We start from the raw sequence: 18,594 nt of genomic DNA, 5'->3' as shown, positions 1-18,594 counted from the left end.
CAAATGATCACTGACTCTACTTATGCAGGACTACACAGATTAGGAATTGTTCTATGTTATTAAGACATTTGTTTAGGATGTTTTTATCTAACACTAAGAATAATTAAGTACAAGTAAACTGCTCTGATAATCATGCACCAGGCTATACTGAAATGTGTATGATTCGGAGCCCTTTTTTTTTCTCCTTTCTTTTTTTTTAAATTGATCCTTAACTTAAAATATAAAGGGATCTGCAGATGCATACACAAAAATCCTACTTTTTACCAATGTTTTAAAAATTATTAGCTTAAACAAAGCTTACCAAATGGCTTAAGTTACTCAGTTTTAATTTGCAAAAAAAACAGTAAGTCAAAAAAAAAAAAAAAAAAAAATCACTTGATCTGTAATTGCTTGTAACTACTCTAACTTCAAAAAATGTATTTGCTGGTTTATGTTTTAGGCCCAGAAATCATGAAAGCTTTGAGAGGTACATCAATATGATACTCTGGAATTTGTGTGTTACTTCCCCTGAATTCTCATCCTTTCCGCTCAGTTTTAACTGACAGATGAGAAATACATTAACATACATCCTGAGTAACGGATCTTGTTACTTCTCCTCCAGTTTACTACATTTAGGTATATACATACCTAGATAAACAGAACTCCAGTGTTTTTTTCAGTAATTCTCGCAAATCTTCTTGACCTTCTGGCTGCAACTGTTCGTTTCCACCTAATAATGAAAATATTTCAGTTTAAAATTTAGTTCTGCGATCTTACCCAACAGATATTTTCATCAAGCCATCATATCTATTACTAGCAGTATAACTAGTAACAGATTTTCAAATTCAATAACTGTTCATCGTGTATTAGTTCATCACCCACCAAAATAGCACAGCAACACTTCTTATTTGAGGCAGAAAAGAAAACCCATGTCTGACTTCACTTGTTAACCTCTGTTCTCCAAAGGCATAACAATTTCAAGCAGTTTTAGAAGAGCAGCTAGAAGCACAGCTCAAAGTAAAGACTGAACTGATTTAACTCATATAGTCTGTCTTCCAGTCTTAGGAAACTAACTGACTAACTGACTTCTAGGCTGACTAAACCCTAACGCAGCTTACTAATACAGCAAGTGAGCAACGTAACGGAGGCACTTCGTACTTCTGGCCTCACTCTAAATTCCCAACAAACTAATTCAGAAAAAAGTTTCAAAAACATAGTTATAAGGTATCAGCAGATATCCAATCAATTAACAACAGATGATTAATTAACAATCTCTTGGTTAAGAAGGAGAAAATTTTTTTCTTATACCTGGAAGTTTCAGAATTATCCCACGGAAAACACTAATTTCATGTTCATTTTAGTTTAGACACAATATACTACAGTCAGTTGCAGGTAAACTAATTGTGTCAGTAGGAGAATTGTTTAAAGATCAGAAGTTTAGTGTGGCTTTTAGAGATTTATAAAACATTTAGTAATGTGTTACATAAAATTAAATTAGTTTTTTAAAAAGTATTTCACACCAACTGTTACCCTCTATACCCTTCCCTTCTTCAGTAACTTTCATCCTTTTCTTCAGCTCTCCTTAACCTTTCTTCTTCCTAAAGCAACTTCTAATTTCCTCCCACCGTTTGTCCTTCATGTGTTTTATTCTGATGCAGATAATGCCAACACCTGAGAAATACACATATCATGTACTAACAACTATTTCCCTTTCTCATCTCCTCTTTCTTCATTCCCCAAAACCTAGCAAAGACCAAAAATCATATTCACTTTAAAATAATCTTAAAAAGTAAAAATCAGATTTCAGAGCTGGGACCACCTATGTTACTCTTCATCAAGTGGAATAGATCCAACCTGTTGTTCAGCTGCTTTACAACACTATTTAACCCTTGTTAAGAGTTAACTATTTGGGGCATATAAAGGACATGCAGACAAGTTCTAACACTAAGCTCAGGAACACTTATCCCTTCTAGAGTGCTAGGCACCATTACTATAATTTTCCAGTTAGTTTTTATTTAACATTCCCCAACAGTACTCTCAAGTAGAAGAGTAAAAGACAACTTTCAGTTTTCAACACAAGCAAGGATGATGCCACAACTCTGATTTCAGTTGTCTTGATTTCCAACTATTTTGGACGCTATACTTGTAATTTTAAATACCTGTTGTAAAAGCAGCTAAGTACAATGTACAAGAAGCAGACCTCTCATGAATCTCAAGAAACACCTAGTCCATTTTCCTTTCCTATCCCTCATCTGAGTTCAAGTAGTAATCCTACACGCATCTTGCAGACCTTCCGTCCCTTTCAATGAAATATAAGCATGGCAGAATCTCTATGCTAGTTTCCACAAGTTTCTTACAACATGCCATCTGGTATAGACCTCAGCTACTAACAGTTGCACTGAAAATAATAATGAAAGTTCATTAAAAAGACCACAAAGAAGTTAGACTAAGTTGTTGCTTATTTTAGCATTTTAAGTACAAGATGGATTTTCAACACATTAACGTTACTACCTGAGACACAAATGGTACATGAATTTCACCTCAGTACCTGACCCAAGTAGAAACATGCAGCTTTGACAGGTAGACAGCTAGATGTAAATGTCTACACCAGGGACTTGCATTCAGAATAACATTTCAGAAAACAATACTCTGTTATATTCAGAACCTATGATCGATTCTGTGCAGTATCTCACAAGACCTATACTCAAACAGGAGGAGATCGGTTTCCAAATATGTCTAAGCCTGACAGCAAAAGAGACCGAATTTTCTGGGGTCTGTTTATAGAACACATAATATTGAACAACAAAAGTGATGTAGGGTTTTTTTGTTTGTTTTTTTAAATGGATGCTCACTCTTCACCTCCAAAATATGTCTTCTCTTTTTAAACCGAGTCCAAGCAAATATTAGCTTTCTTTTACCTGTCTGGGTGGTTTCGTGCATAGACTCATAGTCAGAATGATCGAGAGCCAACGGGTTCATATCTGTCTGGTCTGCCACTGAAACAGCTGGTGACTGCTCCTGCAGCTCTGTCAGCACTGCATTCTGATGCTTTTTGTCGCCATCACCATTGGCATCCAGTCCTGCAGCAGAGATGACAAACGCACTCAAAAAACATTCCTTCTAATCACAGTAACATCACAGTTAAAACTGAATCTGAAGTAAAGTTGATTACATATTTACTTTTTTTTTTTTTAAACAGGAAAGTACAATAGAGAAAATTCTGCACTGAGTTTTACCTTTTGCTTGTGCAACAGCTAGAAACTCGCATTCATACCTTCTTTACAAGAATCTGGAGGCTGGTCAGGTATTTCTTCCCACGTTTTGCTCACGCTACCATCAGTGGTACCACTTGCTTCCAAGTGCAACATATGATTTCCCCACACCTTTGCATTAGGATTTAACTCAGAAACCTTGGTTGACTCCTACAAAAAGAAATTTCTTTGATTATGCATTTTGCGGATGCCCAGCACATATCTGTGTGTATATACATACAGTTTCAAATAACAGTATCAGATGTACAACTCAAGATTATATTAAGTTTCTTCACATCTGAATATATTAACTGAATTGCCATCCCATAATCATTTCAGATACAAAACCAACTGAATTCTGCAGCACAGAACTCATTTCCCTAGTGAAGAATCACCAGAAAAGGCTAGCCAAGCAGAGCAAACTACAACAAACAGTTCATTCTTTGCCTTTGACAGACTAATTCAACCTGTACTTGCCCTTGTACTCAGGCAGTTCTCTAATACAGATGTTAACTCAATGTTGCCTATACTGTTATTGTATCTGTTTCTGGGAAATAACATAAGAAAATTAAGACAATACTAATTTTTTCTGGACTTTAATATAAACACGTAACAGTGTTCAGGAAACATTATAGAAAATCAAAAGTAATGAGATGTACATGACCACCTCTGTCATTACTCCAAGAGAAAAAACAGAGGACTACCAAAAATTTTGGTTTGTTTTCCCCTAGGCAGGACAAAAAAAGAATGAATTACCAGATCAAGTCAAATCATCTTAGGCCAGTCTCCTTTAGCCTGGACTGGAAATGGACACAGTTGATGGTCATATACGGTTATATACATAACCATTACATAAATTATTATATCTATACTTCAGAGAGATTGCTCTCTGCAGTGCCAGCATCTACAATACTTTTTTTTTTGGTAGTAACAAGTTTTTCTCTTGTTTTGCTGATGTTTGAACAAAATGTATTAAGTTATTCCATACTCAGAATATCTTTAAGTTTCAATATGATGATTATACCGGGAAAGAGTCCTGGTCACGATAACACAGAGTAAAAAAAGCTTATTAAAATTTGTTTCATGAATTTACAGATGCTAGGAACATTATAGAGTTTAAGACAGGTTCTTCGAAACTCCATGAAGCTTTAATTATTCTGAAACACATGAACTCAGTCGTTATTATAGTGCATAGAAAATAGATTCAGAAGGTAGAAAGATCTAAAGAATCTCAACTTAAACACATGTACTGAATGATGAAGACTTGCAAAAAGTGGAATGGTTCGACACAACTACTTGAATAGTAAGGATTCAAAGATGACAGCAAGTTCCATCGGTTTCCATTTTTAAGACAAAAAGTTGCCCCAGGAGACAGCAAACTTCGCCTCTAGTACAATCCACTGCTGGCACTGCAAGCGCGGGGCAAGGTCAGAGCAGCTGTTGTAACGCAGTCGCTGGAGAACAATACAAAGCGCCAGCTCTGCTCAGCGGGGAAGGAAGAGGAGCAGCAGCTGCTGCAGGTTGGCTTTGTTTCTTTCTTATCCCTGCTAGCCAAGATCCAGTCTAGCTCATTCCCCACGCTTCTCCTGCAGCACTTCAGAAGATCATCTCCGAAGTGAGCAAAAGGTTTCCTAATTGCTACCAAGCAAGAACTTTAAGATTTCAGGAAATCCACAAACATTTCTTCCTATATGAAGGTAAAGAGCACTATTAACAGTCTGCAGAAAGTTTCCCTTCCACTTGCTGAAGCCTTCATCTCAAGTTGATCTAGAATTGAGATTTTGCAATCAAGATACTTTGCCAACATTTAAACTTCCACACAAGGAAAACAGAACCAAAAAGGAAAAAAAAAAAAAAAAATTCAATAGTCAGCAACATTTTGAACTACTACATTCTGTATAGCATTTTGTTTTGTAAAGGAAAGAGAGAGTGGTCAGCTTCAGGACAAAGTAACGTGATCTATTTAACTATCGAATAAAACCACAGTTTGACTTGGCTTATTCCAATTTCTAGCTTCAGCTTTAAGCTTTAATATCAAATCATTTCTGCAGAATACTTACAAATTCGTCTTGCCATCCCCAAGTACCAACATTTTCTGGTGCTAGCAGCTGAGATGGGTATCTTCCCAGTGCGTATGAAGCAGCTGTTAAATCTTCAGGTTTGTTCTGGAAGTTTTCACTAACTATACATAGTCTGTCATTCTTCACGGTATTGTTAGAAATTACATTATTCCATAAAAAGCCCATCAGATATTCACCATTAGCAGTAGTAACTGTGTCAGAAAATAGCTGATTTGTCCAATCAGCATTGCCAGTCTGAAGACCGATGACATGTGACCATATTTCAACTTGGGCATTTTGTCTGTCCAGTTCATAAGAGTGCTCTTGGTCACTCAATACGTCTTCCATCAGATCTAACACACACTGCTCGCTGCCTCGCTGAAATCCTGCTGCACCAGCAGAGGCACTGTGTATTTCATAGGACGGAGTAGCAGCATATTTGTCTACCTGCTTTGGGTCAACAAAAACTCCAAGCTCTTTGTTTGAGAAAATCTTGTGATCTGATTGCATCTGTTCCCAACTTGTGGTCAAGTCACTCATCTGAGTATTTAATATGTAACTGGTGTTCTTCAGTTCAGCAGCCTTGGCTTCTAACTGCTTTAAATTCTCCACGGTAAAAACTTCTAGATTCCCAGTTGACATACTAAACCCAGTGAGGTTCTCCTCCTTTGACTGGATGCTCACACACTGTTTCGCTTCACCATCCTGAAGAGTACATTCACTTGCATCACAAACACTTTTTTCATGAGTTTCTGATCCTACTTCAGTAAAAGGCCCAACAGAAACTTGGGTGTTCCCAACCTCTGGCTCTGGACTGGCACAGTGACATAACTCAGGCTCTTCCGCTGGTTTTTCATGCACATGAGAATATGAATTTTGACACAATGAAGGTAAACAATTATGGGCTTCATGAAAGAGATTTCTGGCATCTTCCAGATTTTTAGTGTCATCTATCAATTTTACACTCTTGTACAAACAACTGTCAAAAGCTACAGGCACAGGGGAGTTACAGTAAGTATTCTGATCGTGAGGCAAGCCTTTATTGCAATTTGAGATATTTTTATCATGATCAACAATGTTGGCATCCAAATTCTGTTTTACGTTTTCTGCCTTGTTATCAATTGTCTCACTTAGGTGAACTTCAAATTTTGTCTGTTTTACAGATTCTACTACATCCCCAGCTATTTTGGCTGAGTCAGTCCCTGCATTCCACTGATTTTCCACTGAGTGGAAGGAACATACTTCCTGTTGCTCATCTTGTCTACAGTTCATGTCTATTTTATTCATAGCCTCATGTTCCACAGACACAGAAGAGAGACTGTTTTTGTCATCTGAATTTGAATGTTTGCACACTTTACCTTTACTCTCTGGTGACTCTTGTGAAATCTCTAGGCTGTTTTCCTTTAGAAGCATTTCATCTGCACTTGTGTTATGTAGTTCATGAGAAGTCAAAGTGCCGTCACTTACCCATGATTGAGTTCTGCTCAAGCTACCAGCTTCCTCAAGCACATCACCTTTTAGCTCAGCAATATTCACACAGACATCCTCCTCCATGCCACTAAGGTTTGCAACTTCAGCTGATGCCTTGTTTTCAGTGCAAACATTAATAGGAGTTTGAAAAGCAGAACTTTCTTCCAAGTTTTCATGCATTTCAGTCATATTCAAAGCTTCACAGCAATGCAAAACTGTACCTGTGCATTTCTCTTTATCTTTCAAGATTTCTTCCAAAACACTGTGAAGTTCACTAGAGTCAGGTGCAAACGTTTGGCTATCACCATACGTTCTTCGAAATGTTCTCTCTTTCACATTTGAGTTTACTTCACTTTCTGGCTTTAGGAAGCAGCCTTCTTCAAGGTTTTCTACATGTTGACTCACCAAAAAAGAATCATTGTCCATTTCATGTAACTCTAATGATAATTTAAAGTTACCTCTCATGTTCTCTGCCACCTGTTTAGCAACTGTTTCCGTTACAACACTTGAGCCATGCCTACTTAAACCAAATGGTACAACCTCAGAATCAAGACTTTCCTCAATTTTTCCTGAATTACGTACTTCAGTGTTTAACAACACGTTAGAAATACGATCACCGTGTTTCATGTTTTCCAAATTAGTGCTGTATCGGTCCTCTTCAGCAGCATCCGCAAATTTTACAGAATCATAAGCTCTATGGAGGGATTCATTCCAACTGTCAGCATTACCTATGGTATATACCTCCTCTTGTTGATTCTCAGGGACAACTTTTGCTCTTAAGTCACCTATTACTGTATTGTCAGTATTTAACCTATGCACCTGACACCTGTTAACTGGTAAATTATCATCAGAAGATGGGATGTCTGTGCTACTATATTCCTTTGTTTCCTTTTTCTGCATGTCTGACCTATCCTCTTTTTTATGCTCAAACAGTTCTTTCTGTGAATTAAGCTTAGCTTCCACTTGTGCCAATAGCTGCATTGGAAATTCCTCCCCAGTGTCTAGAGGCTGTGTCACACTGCACATTCCTTCATCACTAACAGCTGAGTTATCTATGTCTGCTGCAATCCCTTCATGCACAGTAGCTGGCACCTCTTCATCCCCTTTCAGATCTTCAGCATCTACAACACAAATACTGTAAAATTCCCTATCTTTTGTATTTTGACTGTTGTCTACATCAAGATAAGAAAATGTTGGAGACATCTCTCTGTATGAACTTGAAACTTTTTGTAGGCTGTCACTCTTGTCACCTTCAACATTTACTGTTGTTTCATTCTGCTTTGAATGGTCACATGTAACTGCATAATCCTCCAGAAAATTTCTATTTAAGGAAATTTCGCCCTGTAAGCCTTTGGCTAGGATGTCTGGTACATGTGAAGTGGAAGTATGATCAAACAAGCAATGCTCTTCTGAAGCTATATTTTCATTATTAATATTACTATTAATATTTTCTATATTGTTCACTTTCCTACCATTGCTATTAGATTTTTTAGGTGCTCTTTTTTTAATAACCCTATCTTTCTTTCCTTCACTTTTCTGCAGATTTTCGTATCTACCAGAGACCTTCAGGAGGTGACTAAAGGAATTAAAGAAGCTAAAAGGTCTGTCATACGTTCTCCTAGAGCTCTCATGGGGAGTATTCTCCACGCTTTTTTGTGACGGATACTTGGCTTTTCTATCCCAGAACCCAGATTTAGAATTTGCTGCTGCGCCATCATCACTATCAACGCATTCAATGCCGACTATTGCAGCTGCCCCGTTAACTGTCCTTCCCACTGTATGCAGACCCTGGCTTTCCACAGTTCCTAAAATTGAAGATAAAGTTTTACTTATCCTTGACTCTTGTGCTTCCTCTTCCACAGATTTTTGTAACAAGCTGGTTTTCTCCTCATTCGTGTTGTTACTCAATTCTTTACTGAAGCAGCAGCCCATGGTTAATAAGCAGTGTCAGAGGAGTCTTCTCATTGCAAATCACCTTCCTCTATACACTAAACTAACTTTCTACTGCTACTGAGGACGCAAGCCAACACCCGGCTGCCAAAAATAGCACACTTTAAAACCATGCAGAGGTTCATATGTCATTGCCACTCAAAGTCCAAATCCCAGTTGCTGAGCAATGTTTCAGTACTTCATCATATGCACTGCAATATTCAAGCCAAATAATGCTCCTAATGGGATTACAGTCTGTTTACCAGTATTACCAAGTCTTACGAACGCCCATTGTTTAATTTCCTGAGCAGTTTCCTTCATCCAAATCATTAAAATATTTAAATGACATCTTCCACAATGTCCATGCGGGCCAAAAAACTGCTTGCCTTCATATTTAATACAACTCCTGCTTTCTGTACAAGGATAAATGCATTCTGGCTTCACATGTTTAAATCTGATTTGAAGACTAAACTAGTGGAATCAATTAGATCAAACATATTTTGGACGATTTTCTCCTTCTCCTCCCTTCCCCCAGAGCTGAACCTACACCAAGATTACTTCTTTAGGAAAAACAGGCTAAAGATAGATAAGACCTCATGTATTCCATTGAACAGTCATTGTACGTTATCAGAAGCTAATTCTGTTCCAAGTCTTTTTTTTTTTTTTCATTCGTTATCTGTGTGAAAAAAAGAATACATAATCCCTCAGTGACTTACAGCACTGTAAGGGGCCTCAAGATCATCTAGCCATCTCATGGTACTGTGGCAGGATTAATTATACTTAACCTCCAAAAAATTTGTGTATTCTTTCAGAAAAAAAAAACTTGGACAGATTTAAAAGGTAGTTTGACTAAATACTACTTCTTCCAAAAGTCTGGCTCCAGTTTTCGTTGCTGTACATAAACAGACTTCTTTCTGACCTTATGACAGCTAGAACATCTTTATACACACGTATTTACACATACGAAGGCTTCTACTACTGTAAGTCCCTTTACTGGCTAAAAAAGTGGTTGTTTCTTCAAAAATAAAAACCCACTAAAAAAGCTGAAAATACCCAGCAACCTTTTCTGCTCTAAACAGAGTTCTTATTTGCCTTTACGCAACCTTGCATCACCCAGACCCCCTCTCAAATCCATTGCTATTATTTCAAATTTTGACCCCATCTTTCAGAGAGCTTGCAGACTGTACCACTATAGCACTGCTCTACTCTGTTACTTAAAAGATACTAAAAACACAGAAGAAAGTAAGACAAGACAGACCCTTAAACTCTATTTCAAATGTTCTTCCAGCTGTACATTGAACTGAGCGCTATTTTTCAATTGGTTGTGCACCTTATGGCAAGTTTAATTAAGATGTACTTGCACCAGAGTTTTAAGTTAGCCTGGCAACTTGCCTTCGTTGTATTCATGTGGCAGTATATGGGGTACTAAGGCTAATTAAAGCAGTTGCCTTTCACCTAACTAGTAAGAGATCTATTTTAATTTCTACTGTAAACTATACTTGCAGGGTAAAGGCTGCTTAACACACAAAGATCCATGTTCTAATAGTCCATTATCACTACTTTTTTCTTTTCCAGGATTGTCATCGTGACTTATTCTACAGCTGCTTTCACGGTTAAGTCACATAACCTTTACAAAGCTTAAGACACGATTCAGTCTTATTTGTGCTGTCTATATGGTCCCTGTCACCACCACACTGCAAGATTTCTGCTTTGTTTTCAAAATATCAAGAAAAAAAATCCACCTAAAGGTGGGGCCCAGAGTTCCTTCTTCCTTTCAATCTCCTTCACTTCTGACACAAAATCTACTACTATCAACATAGAAACCAATTAAGCATCAGTTCCTCTTTCACTCATTCATATCTAGTTGGTAAACTAAGCTCACATTTGTTTAAAGTACTAACCCAAAAGAGAAGCTAGCATTTTTTGTTTCCACTTGTCATCTGAAGATTGGGAAAACAATGATACTGCACTGAACCATAGTAAGCAGAACCAGGCTGGATTAAAATCAGGTAGAGAAGAATCAAAAAAAAACCCAAGCTCTTGCTATCCCAAACTGTTCACAAACTCAGAATAATAACTTGCAAGTACAAGGTAGTACTGAGCAAGTGCAGAAGCACTCTAGAAATTCAAACGTTTCACTTCAGTCTGCACTGCAGTCACTATGAAGCACTCCTGCAGTAATAGTAATAAGAGTTCACATTTAGCAGCATAAAACAGACTAGAGGTGAACCTCTCTTCCTTATACAGCATGAATTGCTTCTCTTCTCTGAAGCCTTTGCGTTAGAGTATTTATAAAGAGAAGTAGGGTAACAGATGACTCAAATATTCTAATACCTTGCAAAAAAGTGCAAAGCTGTAACATAGCTGCCAACGTAGCTTTTTCTCCCCAGACAAGTATTCTGCTCATGAGACAAACAAATCACAAAACAATAACGTGCTTTAGATTCTTAAACACGGGTTACCATATACTCAAATGCCATCGGCAGATTCAGAGTTGTATATGTGAAAGAACCATATTGGCTAACTTCCAGGGGAAACCTCCTATTCACCACTAATCCCCTGACAGTAACAAAAAGATTGCTGAATTGGCTAGGGAATACATCTCCTCCTCAGCAAGTCTGCTTTGAAACTGCAAGGTAAGAAAAGAGGAAGACTACCCTGCCCCCCCCTCCGCTTATCCAATACATGAAGCCTAACCCTGCAGATAGAGTGTTCTTAAGGGCAGGAAGTCTGATGCATCATTGCTGCCATCTGCTGCATTTTTATTAATTCTCCTGGGACAAAGTTATTCAACATGCTTGGATCCAGACTTAAAACTATGCCAAGACAATCCTCTTTTTAACATTCCCTGGAACCAAGTACAGGGAGAGGGAGTTACAGTAAGTTGTTTTGTTTTGTTTTTTTAAGAAATGCCACGAGCAAACAATTCAACTGTTTTTAATGTCAGCATAAGTCACAACAATACCTGCAAAGTTTACAACTATTCAGAAAACTCCCTCATCAGGTAAACAAATAGCAAGATTTTTCCCTCTGTGATTAAACCATTACTAACGACGTGCTTTCTAGAGAGGAACTAAGCACCTTTAAGAGACAGACCAGGGCAAAGTCCACTTCTCCAGTGCTTTAACAAGCACTTCTGCTATCAAACCAACAGGGAGAACATGGGTGTAGCAGTTCAGGCAAGCAGAAACTTCTTCCAGTTTTCCCATACCCTTCTCCTTATGTGCAAAGACACATTTTGTACTTGTTCCTTTAGATTTGTCTAAGAGTTCCAGGGATAATTTCTATTTTTAAGCATCTATGGTGCAAATCCATTACGTTACATTCCTCACTACTGTTTATTGTGGGATCACCATTAAAAACAAACCCAAACAGCAACATAAATTTAAGCAGAAAAGACCACACTGTTGTTATGCTACATCACCTGAGGTTGGTTGTTTAACTTCCAAGACCCAGTAAGTCTTAAAAACCTTCTGCCATCTGATTTGAAAAGCACTAACAGAATTTGTCCTTTGCCACTTCAGAGCCCAGCTCAGCTTATGTTTATTTTGGGTTTATTATTTGGGTTTTGTTTATTTTGGGTTTGTTGGTTCTTTTTCCTTTATACTTATATATTTTGCCTCTGGTATATTTCTCATTTACTCAAAGCCTAAATAGGTTTTCCCTCTCCATGAAACAAAACTGCTCTGAAGCAGTACTTTCATAACCTGAACAATATTTTTTTTTAAATAAGTATTTTAGTCCTATATCCTGCACACACCTGTGCAAAAGGCAAGAAGTTAACGCACTTATTAATGGGAGTATACCTATCCACCTACTATAATTTCTACGTGAATCTACTCCTTGTCAAGGAATAAGGGTGTATCCCACATAGAGTCTTACAGATCGTAAGTTTTAAAATATAGTCTAGCTTAAAGGTTCAGTAGCACAAGTTAAAACAGTCCTTATAGCCTTCTGATATCTAACTTCATTTACCCTTTTCCTATTATAAAGTCATGCAACCTTAACTTGTCCTGAAGACACAGTGATTATCTGGCACTCCCAGGCCACACCTGATGTCATGCCCACCCCCAGTTAAGGGAAAAGAGCAGCATCACAACCGGTGTTCACAATGTCACCACTCCAGGTTTTTGGAAACAGCTGGTCAGATTGCTTAACTCTCCCTCCAATATCTCAAGGTTAAACGGACTGTTAAGAGTTTAAATACACATTTTACACAATAAAGCAATTAAACATTAGCATTAGAAGTCACCTACAACTGCAGAACTATTTTCTTATTGTCTAAATCTACAAAAATGTGACAGAGCGATCACTGAGCAGTGTTGATTCTTCATGGTGCTGATATGTGCTCAGTTTAAGGTCTAATCCTCCCACTTCATTTAAAGCTATTCATGACCTCTTGAATTATTAAACTTCACCTACATGTTACACAAATGGCTACTTAACTCTTAATTGGTACATACTGTATGTAATACTGTGTATTGTAAAATGATCTGAGGATTATATGCCATATGGAATTTTCACTACACTGTTACACAGGATCCTGTATTCAACTAGTAAATGTCATTTCCTCAGTCCCCTTTTTATTCTGAGGTTTATTCTTGAATGAAAAATCCTTGCAAAAGGATTTTTGAACAACGTAACCTAGCAGTTTCAAGCCCAAGACATCCTCCCATATTATCTCCTGCAAAAAACATTTTAGGAAGTACTGTTAAGTCCCATCTCAAGTTTTCTGACTTGCTAGCTATTTTTCTTGTGCTTAGAACCAACAATATGATTGAACTTATATTTACAGTACCTAAAGGCATTGACAAAAATCAGTACACCACATCAGTTTGAACTCCCATTAGTAGAAGCCCATGGCAGCACCTGATAATTATTTAAACTGTTGCCACTTGATGACAAGAATCCCTTCCAAAGTTAATCTCAAATTTCTAGATCAGGTCTTTGATTCAGCCAATCACAGAAATAAGATTTTTTTGTCCTTGGAAAGTGTTCTGAGAGACCACATATTCCAATGTGGACATGGCAGGGGAAGAGTTTAGGATCAATGAGCAAGGAAAACGACTGTGCCTTTAGCACTAAAGGTTAGTTAAGTCCTGTCTGGCAGAGACCGGTCATATAAACTACCTCCACCATAGGATTTGGGTCTTGGCCTCTTCCCTCAGAGGGAATTTCTAGCAGCAAAGTGTTACTGATTGAAAAGGAAACAGAGAAGTGAGTGAAACATTTCTTAAACACTGACTTTCCTGGGTCCAGTCTGACGAAGGCTTTCTCAGAAACAGTAAACACCAATCTGAACACACCAAAAAAAAAATAATCCAATGACAGCAGCATATTTAACTCCCAAATTTATCAAAGCCAAGAACCGGCTAGTATCTTCTAAACTATCTACCTCCAATTTGTAAGTGTAAGCAACCAGAAATAAGAAATTTACGAGGATCCTCAAGTTGCCAACTTCCTTCAGTCACTTGCGTGAAAAACTACTGAAATTCTGCTGTTTAATACTACTAAAATCAGCCAAATTCAAGCGGAGCCATTGCTGGAAATGAACCATACTAGGCTTGCAATCAACCTGCATCAGGTGTTAAATAAGAAGCAACCTCTGTATCATTAACATAAGCAATCCTGGAAAGTGACTGCTGTTCCACCACATCAAAACTCATTTTAATTCAGTCACTATTGACTATCCATGCAAGATTACTGGTAGTAGAACATGTGTTAAGTTTTCCTCCTGTCAAAGAAAACAAACTGACTAAAGTCATAATTAAGAAAATTTATTTATTGTTAATATTTAAAGATATAACAAAAAACACTTCATATAATCACTTCAGAATTAAGAATACCATACAGGCGGTTATTTTTCCAGGATCTACAGAGGCGTATCAAAATTTCCAGTAGAAATTCTACAGCTTACCTCCTGAACTCTCATAAAAGTGCTCAGACCAGGTATCACCAGATCCTAGCACCACAGTACAGCCAAAATAGTTAGTGAATGTAATTCAGGAAATTTCTTTTAAGTTTTTTTTTTTTTAATTTTTTTTTTTTTTTACAGACTCCTAGAAATCTCACTAGATACCATGGCAGTATGGCCCCATATTGAACATACACTGAAGTAGGGATCACCACAGACATGAATCTATACATTTAGGCAGTCTAGCCCTCTGATCTCAAAATAATTAAGACAAACAAGAAACAGCAGGTGACTTTCAGTTAACCTAAAGCATGTATTGGCTAAATGCAACCAAGTTACATCATCAGAAATGTTTCTCCTTCCTATCACATTTTTGGAAAGATGAAAAATTATTTTAGTTTGCTAACTTCTTCCTGTACTCCATGAAGTTTTTCTCAAACTATAGCCTTGTTCCCAGAACTTGCGAGTCAAGTCTTGAAGCACTGGCAAAATATACAAACATGCCATTATGGAAAGGATCATCTTGAAAACTAACTTCTAACAGCACACATCGGCAACAATTCTCATACAACAAAACGACCTTGTGATGCTGTGCACATTAAAGTTATACTAGTGTCATACTCTTAAAAGCTTAATAAGCTATAGGTCTCATCTTTTTGGAATAAAATTATCAGCAAAGGAAAAGCTTTAATCGCAAAATAATTAGTTATTTGAAATGCACCATTATAGCACTATGGATAGATTCCAAGATATACAAATTGACATTAGCCTCCTCTACTAAGGAAAAGAGCAGACATTTTCTGAAATTGAAAGAAACTGTTACTCTCTCCAAATATGAAAGAACAGAAATTAAGATTTAGATCCAAGTTTACATGTAGCTTTATAAAAATTCGAGTATGCCACATTAAAAGAACTAGCTTCAATGTGAAGACTAATCAAATCACCTTTAATACTAATGCCCCTGCTGAAAATGCACTGACAGTTCCAAGCTTTTGAAGCAAATCTGCAAGAGCCTCCTGCTCAGGCTTACACACTGGTTTCTTGGAATTAATGCTCTGAGTACCAGAAAAAAAAAAAAGTGGGAAAAAAAAAAAATCACAGAAGCTCAACTTTCAAGAGTATAGCACAAAAGTGGGTTCAACTTCTTTCCTCTACCGTCAAATAGACAAAATTCACATCTGAGAAAGAATGAAAAAAAAAAAAGGGGGACGGGGAGATGGACAAACAAACAAAAAACCCACCAGCTTGCTTAGCAAAGGAAAACACAAGTTTAGAGTGGTTGTTAAAATGCTCCTTAGAGCGTGCTGCAAGGTTAACTTGAAGCACCAAGCATCTGCTGCTTAGCACAGCACAGGCTAAGTGCCTAGCAGAACATACACTGAAACCAAACCCTTCAAGATGTCCCAAGACAAAAATTCCTCCCAATATACAGTTGATGATCAAAGACGAAAATATAACATTATGAGTAGAGCTTACTCACAAATCACAGATCATCTAGTCCAACCCCCCTGCTAAAGCAGGTTCACCTACAGCAGGTTGCACAGGAACACATGTGTCCAGGCGGGTTTTGAATATCTCCAGAGGAGGAGACTCCACAACCTCTCTGGGTAGCCTGTTCCAGTGCTCTGTCACCCTCCAAGTAAAGAAGTTTTTCCTCAAGCATTCCTCAAATGAAGTATTCAATCTTCTTGAAGACACATATGTAACATTTACTGCAACATATGTACACAGAGTGCTATCTGCTGTATGATCTGCGAAAAGCATCCCATAAAGCAACTTACTGGGTCCTGCACAGTAGTGCAGAAGCAGCAGCACATGCCATTTGGCAGAACTGACCGAGCAAAATTCTTGTTACAGAGTGCAATTTCCTATTTGTATGAATTCATACTTTTTTCAATTACAGATACATGCCAAGTGCATTTTCTGCATTTTCCTCATATGTTAATGTGTGAACTAGAACCTAACTCAAGATTGGCAACACAATTCCTGCACGGCCTAAAAAGCCCTGTACCTTAAATGAGCGCAAACTGTTGTAACTTGCAGTTTATTTAAATCCCCTGCAGGGCTGAAGAAAGGTTAAGTTGAGGCTCCTACTCAGTATGGAAAATTAGCTACCTTCAACAGCTCTGTTCTAGCATTTTATGTTGCAATGCTATCAGCCAGCTGTCTTCTAAAATGTACTGACACACAATTTTGCTTAAGACATAGTAAAAAAACCCCAAACTGTTTCATGCAACACTTACACCAGGGGAATACGTAATCATCATACTTACTAGATGAGAACCGTCTTTAACTTCTTGTACTTGCTGCACCTGCGGTTCAGCCACAACTTTAGTGTCCTGATCAGAAGTCATGAGCTGTCTGCTTTTTGGCTGCTCAGAGAGAACTTTACTGGTCACCTTTGTAAGCTGCGGAAACAGGAAGACAAAAGATTCTGTAAGTAGCTGTTGAAATTCCTAAGAACTCACAGCCATTCCAGACATGCCATGCCGATTCAGACCAAAGGTCTAAAGGACTTTCCCACAACACGGTTCAGAGCAGTTATGCAGAAGGTGAGGATAAAGTGATCTCGCAGATATGCTCAGCTCCCAGCCGCTGGCTGCCTTGGGAGTGCAGATGAACACTTTCCACAGAACCAGGCAGGGAAATACCACTGGGAAAGTTTCGCTCTATTCTCACCTTAATTATTCAGTTTGGTTTTCAAACCATGACTTCTTCATACCGTCTGGTACACTTAACTTATTAAGAAGCATGTAGTCACAAACCAACCTTTATCTTCTACAACTACTCTGACAGTCAATTAATCTTTGCGAATTTTAAGAAGCATGTTACAACAGTTCCGCTAGATTAGTAACGCTCAACAAGTTGTTCTGCTCCATCATCCTAAAATGTTATTTGATGAGACAAGTAGAAAATGGAGTAGAGTTGAAAGTCTGACTGCAACTTCGCTTTGAAATTTGATGCCATTATTTAATACTGTTATTTAAAAAAATCCTGGTCCTTAAAAAATATGAAAAGCTCATTTAAAGTACGAAGTCTCAGAAAGCAAATATGGGGGTGTAAAATCAACATAATTTTAAATTTTTTACTTTCTGAAAGGACTACAAGCAAGTTTTAATAAACTTTTTGAGTTATTTATTCCTGTGAAAATTCCAGTACTGCACCTGTAACAACGTGCAAGAGAAATTTATTGCCTTCAAGCTGGTGACATCAAACTTCAGGTGGAGATTATCTACAATCCCCTTAAACAAAAGTTAAGATTTGCAGCACATGGAAAGTAACAGTATGATTCCATTCTTTAGCAGCATAAGCTCCCTTTAAGGTATCTTGACTCCAAAAGACTAGAGTTAAAAAGTAATTCTTTCAGGCGAACACACTGTGACCTTCCATGGAATCTCCTCTATGCTGTATTTTGAAACAATCAAAAGCAAAAGCCTTTCATACATCTGATTGAATAAATCCCAAAATTTTCAAGTCAAATTATGACATTCACCTATTCAAGTGTCTGTATTACGGGATTATGCGGAAGGCGAGATACTTCGCACACACAGTAGAAGAAACAAATATACTGACATCCCTGGCAGGATGAAATACCCAGCTTAGATGAACTGGGTTGCTTATTACTTCATGCTATTGATGTAAAGTCAGCATGAAAAACAAGGTTTTGAAAGACATACATGCACTATGTCACTGTTATATTCCCAGAAGTTTTTTTTCCTAATACCCTGCGTCTCACCTTGGAACAGAAACTATTTAAGTAAAGGAGAAATGACACAGGAATAAAAACACACCAAAAAACGAAATAAAAAAATTATACCGCCCTTCACATAGCGTTACACACACGAACATACACGGATTCTCCATGGCAGAAAGTCTGGAATGTTTGCAGTTTATAAAATAGCCAAGAATCATCCTCAGGCTGAAAGCAAGTTTTTTGAATCATCCTCAGGCTGAAAGCAAGTTTTTTGAATCATCCTCAGGCTGAAAGCAA

General features: G+C 37.6%; 1 protein-coding gene across 4 annotated transcripts in view; it reads right to left on the bottom strand.

Moving 5' to 3' along the window:
• Window positions 1-16,957, bottom strand: part of LARP4B (La ribonucleoprotein 4B) — a 38,980-nt gene extending 22,023 nt beyond the window's left edge. Inside the window, exons 1-6 of one of the 4 annotated variants that reach the window (XM_086466433.1) lie at window positions 16,860-16,957; window positions 5,212-5,221; window positions 3,895-3,930; window positions 3,254-3,401; window positions 2,898-3,059; window positions 628-709 (exon numbers count right to left, since the gene is read on the bottom strand). In XM_086466433.1, coding sequence (XP_086322559.1) covers window positions 628-709; window positions 2,898-3,059; window positions 3,254-3,401; window positions 3,895-3,930; window positions 5,212-5,221; window positions 16,860-16,957 — 536 coding nt within the window. Of the gene's footprint in view, window positions 1-627; window positions 710-2,897; window positions 3,083-3,234; window positions 3,402-3,894; window positions 3,931-5,211; window positions 5,222-5,290; window positions 8,693-16,859 lie in introns of those variants that run through there. The other 3 variants (XM_086466432.1, XM_086466434.1, XM_086466431.1) reach the window with 3 other exon arrangements.
• Window positions 16,958-18,594: the final 1,637 nt, after the last annotated feature.

The sequence above is a fragment of the Leptosomus discolor genome, chromosome 6 (assembly GCF_034619465.1).
Source record: "Leptosomus discolor isolate bLepDis1 chromosome 6, bLepDis1.hap2, whole genome shotgun sequence".
NCBI lineage: Eukaryota > Metazoa > Chordata > Aves > Leptosomiformes > Leptosomidae > Leptosomus > Leptosomus discolor.
This window is presented reverse-complemented; position numbering and strand designations above follow the sequence as displayed.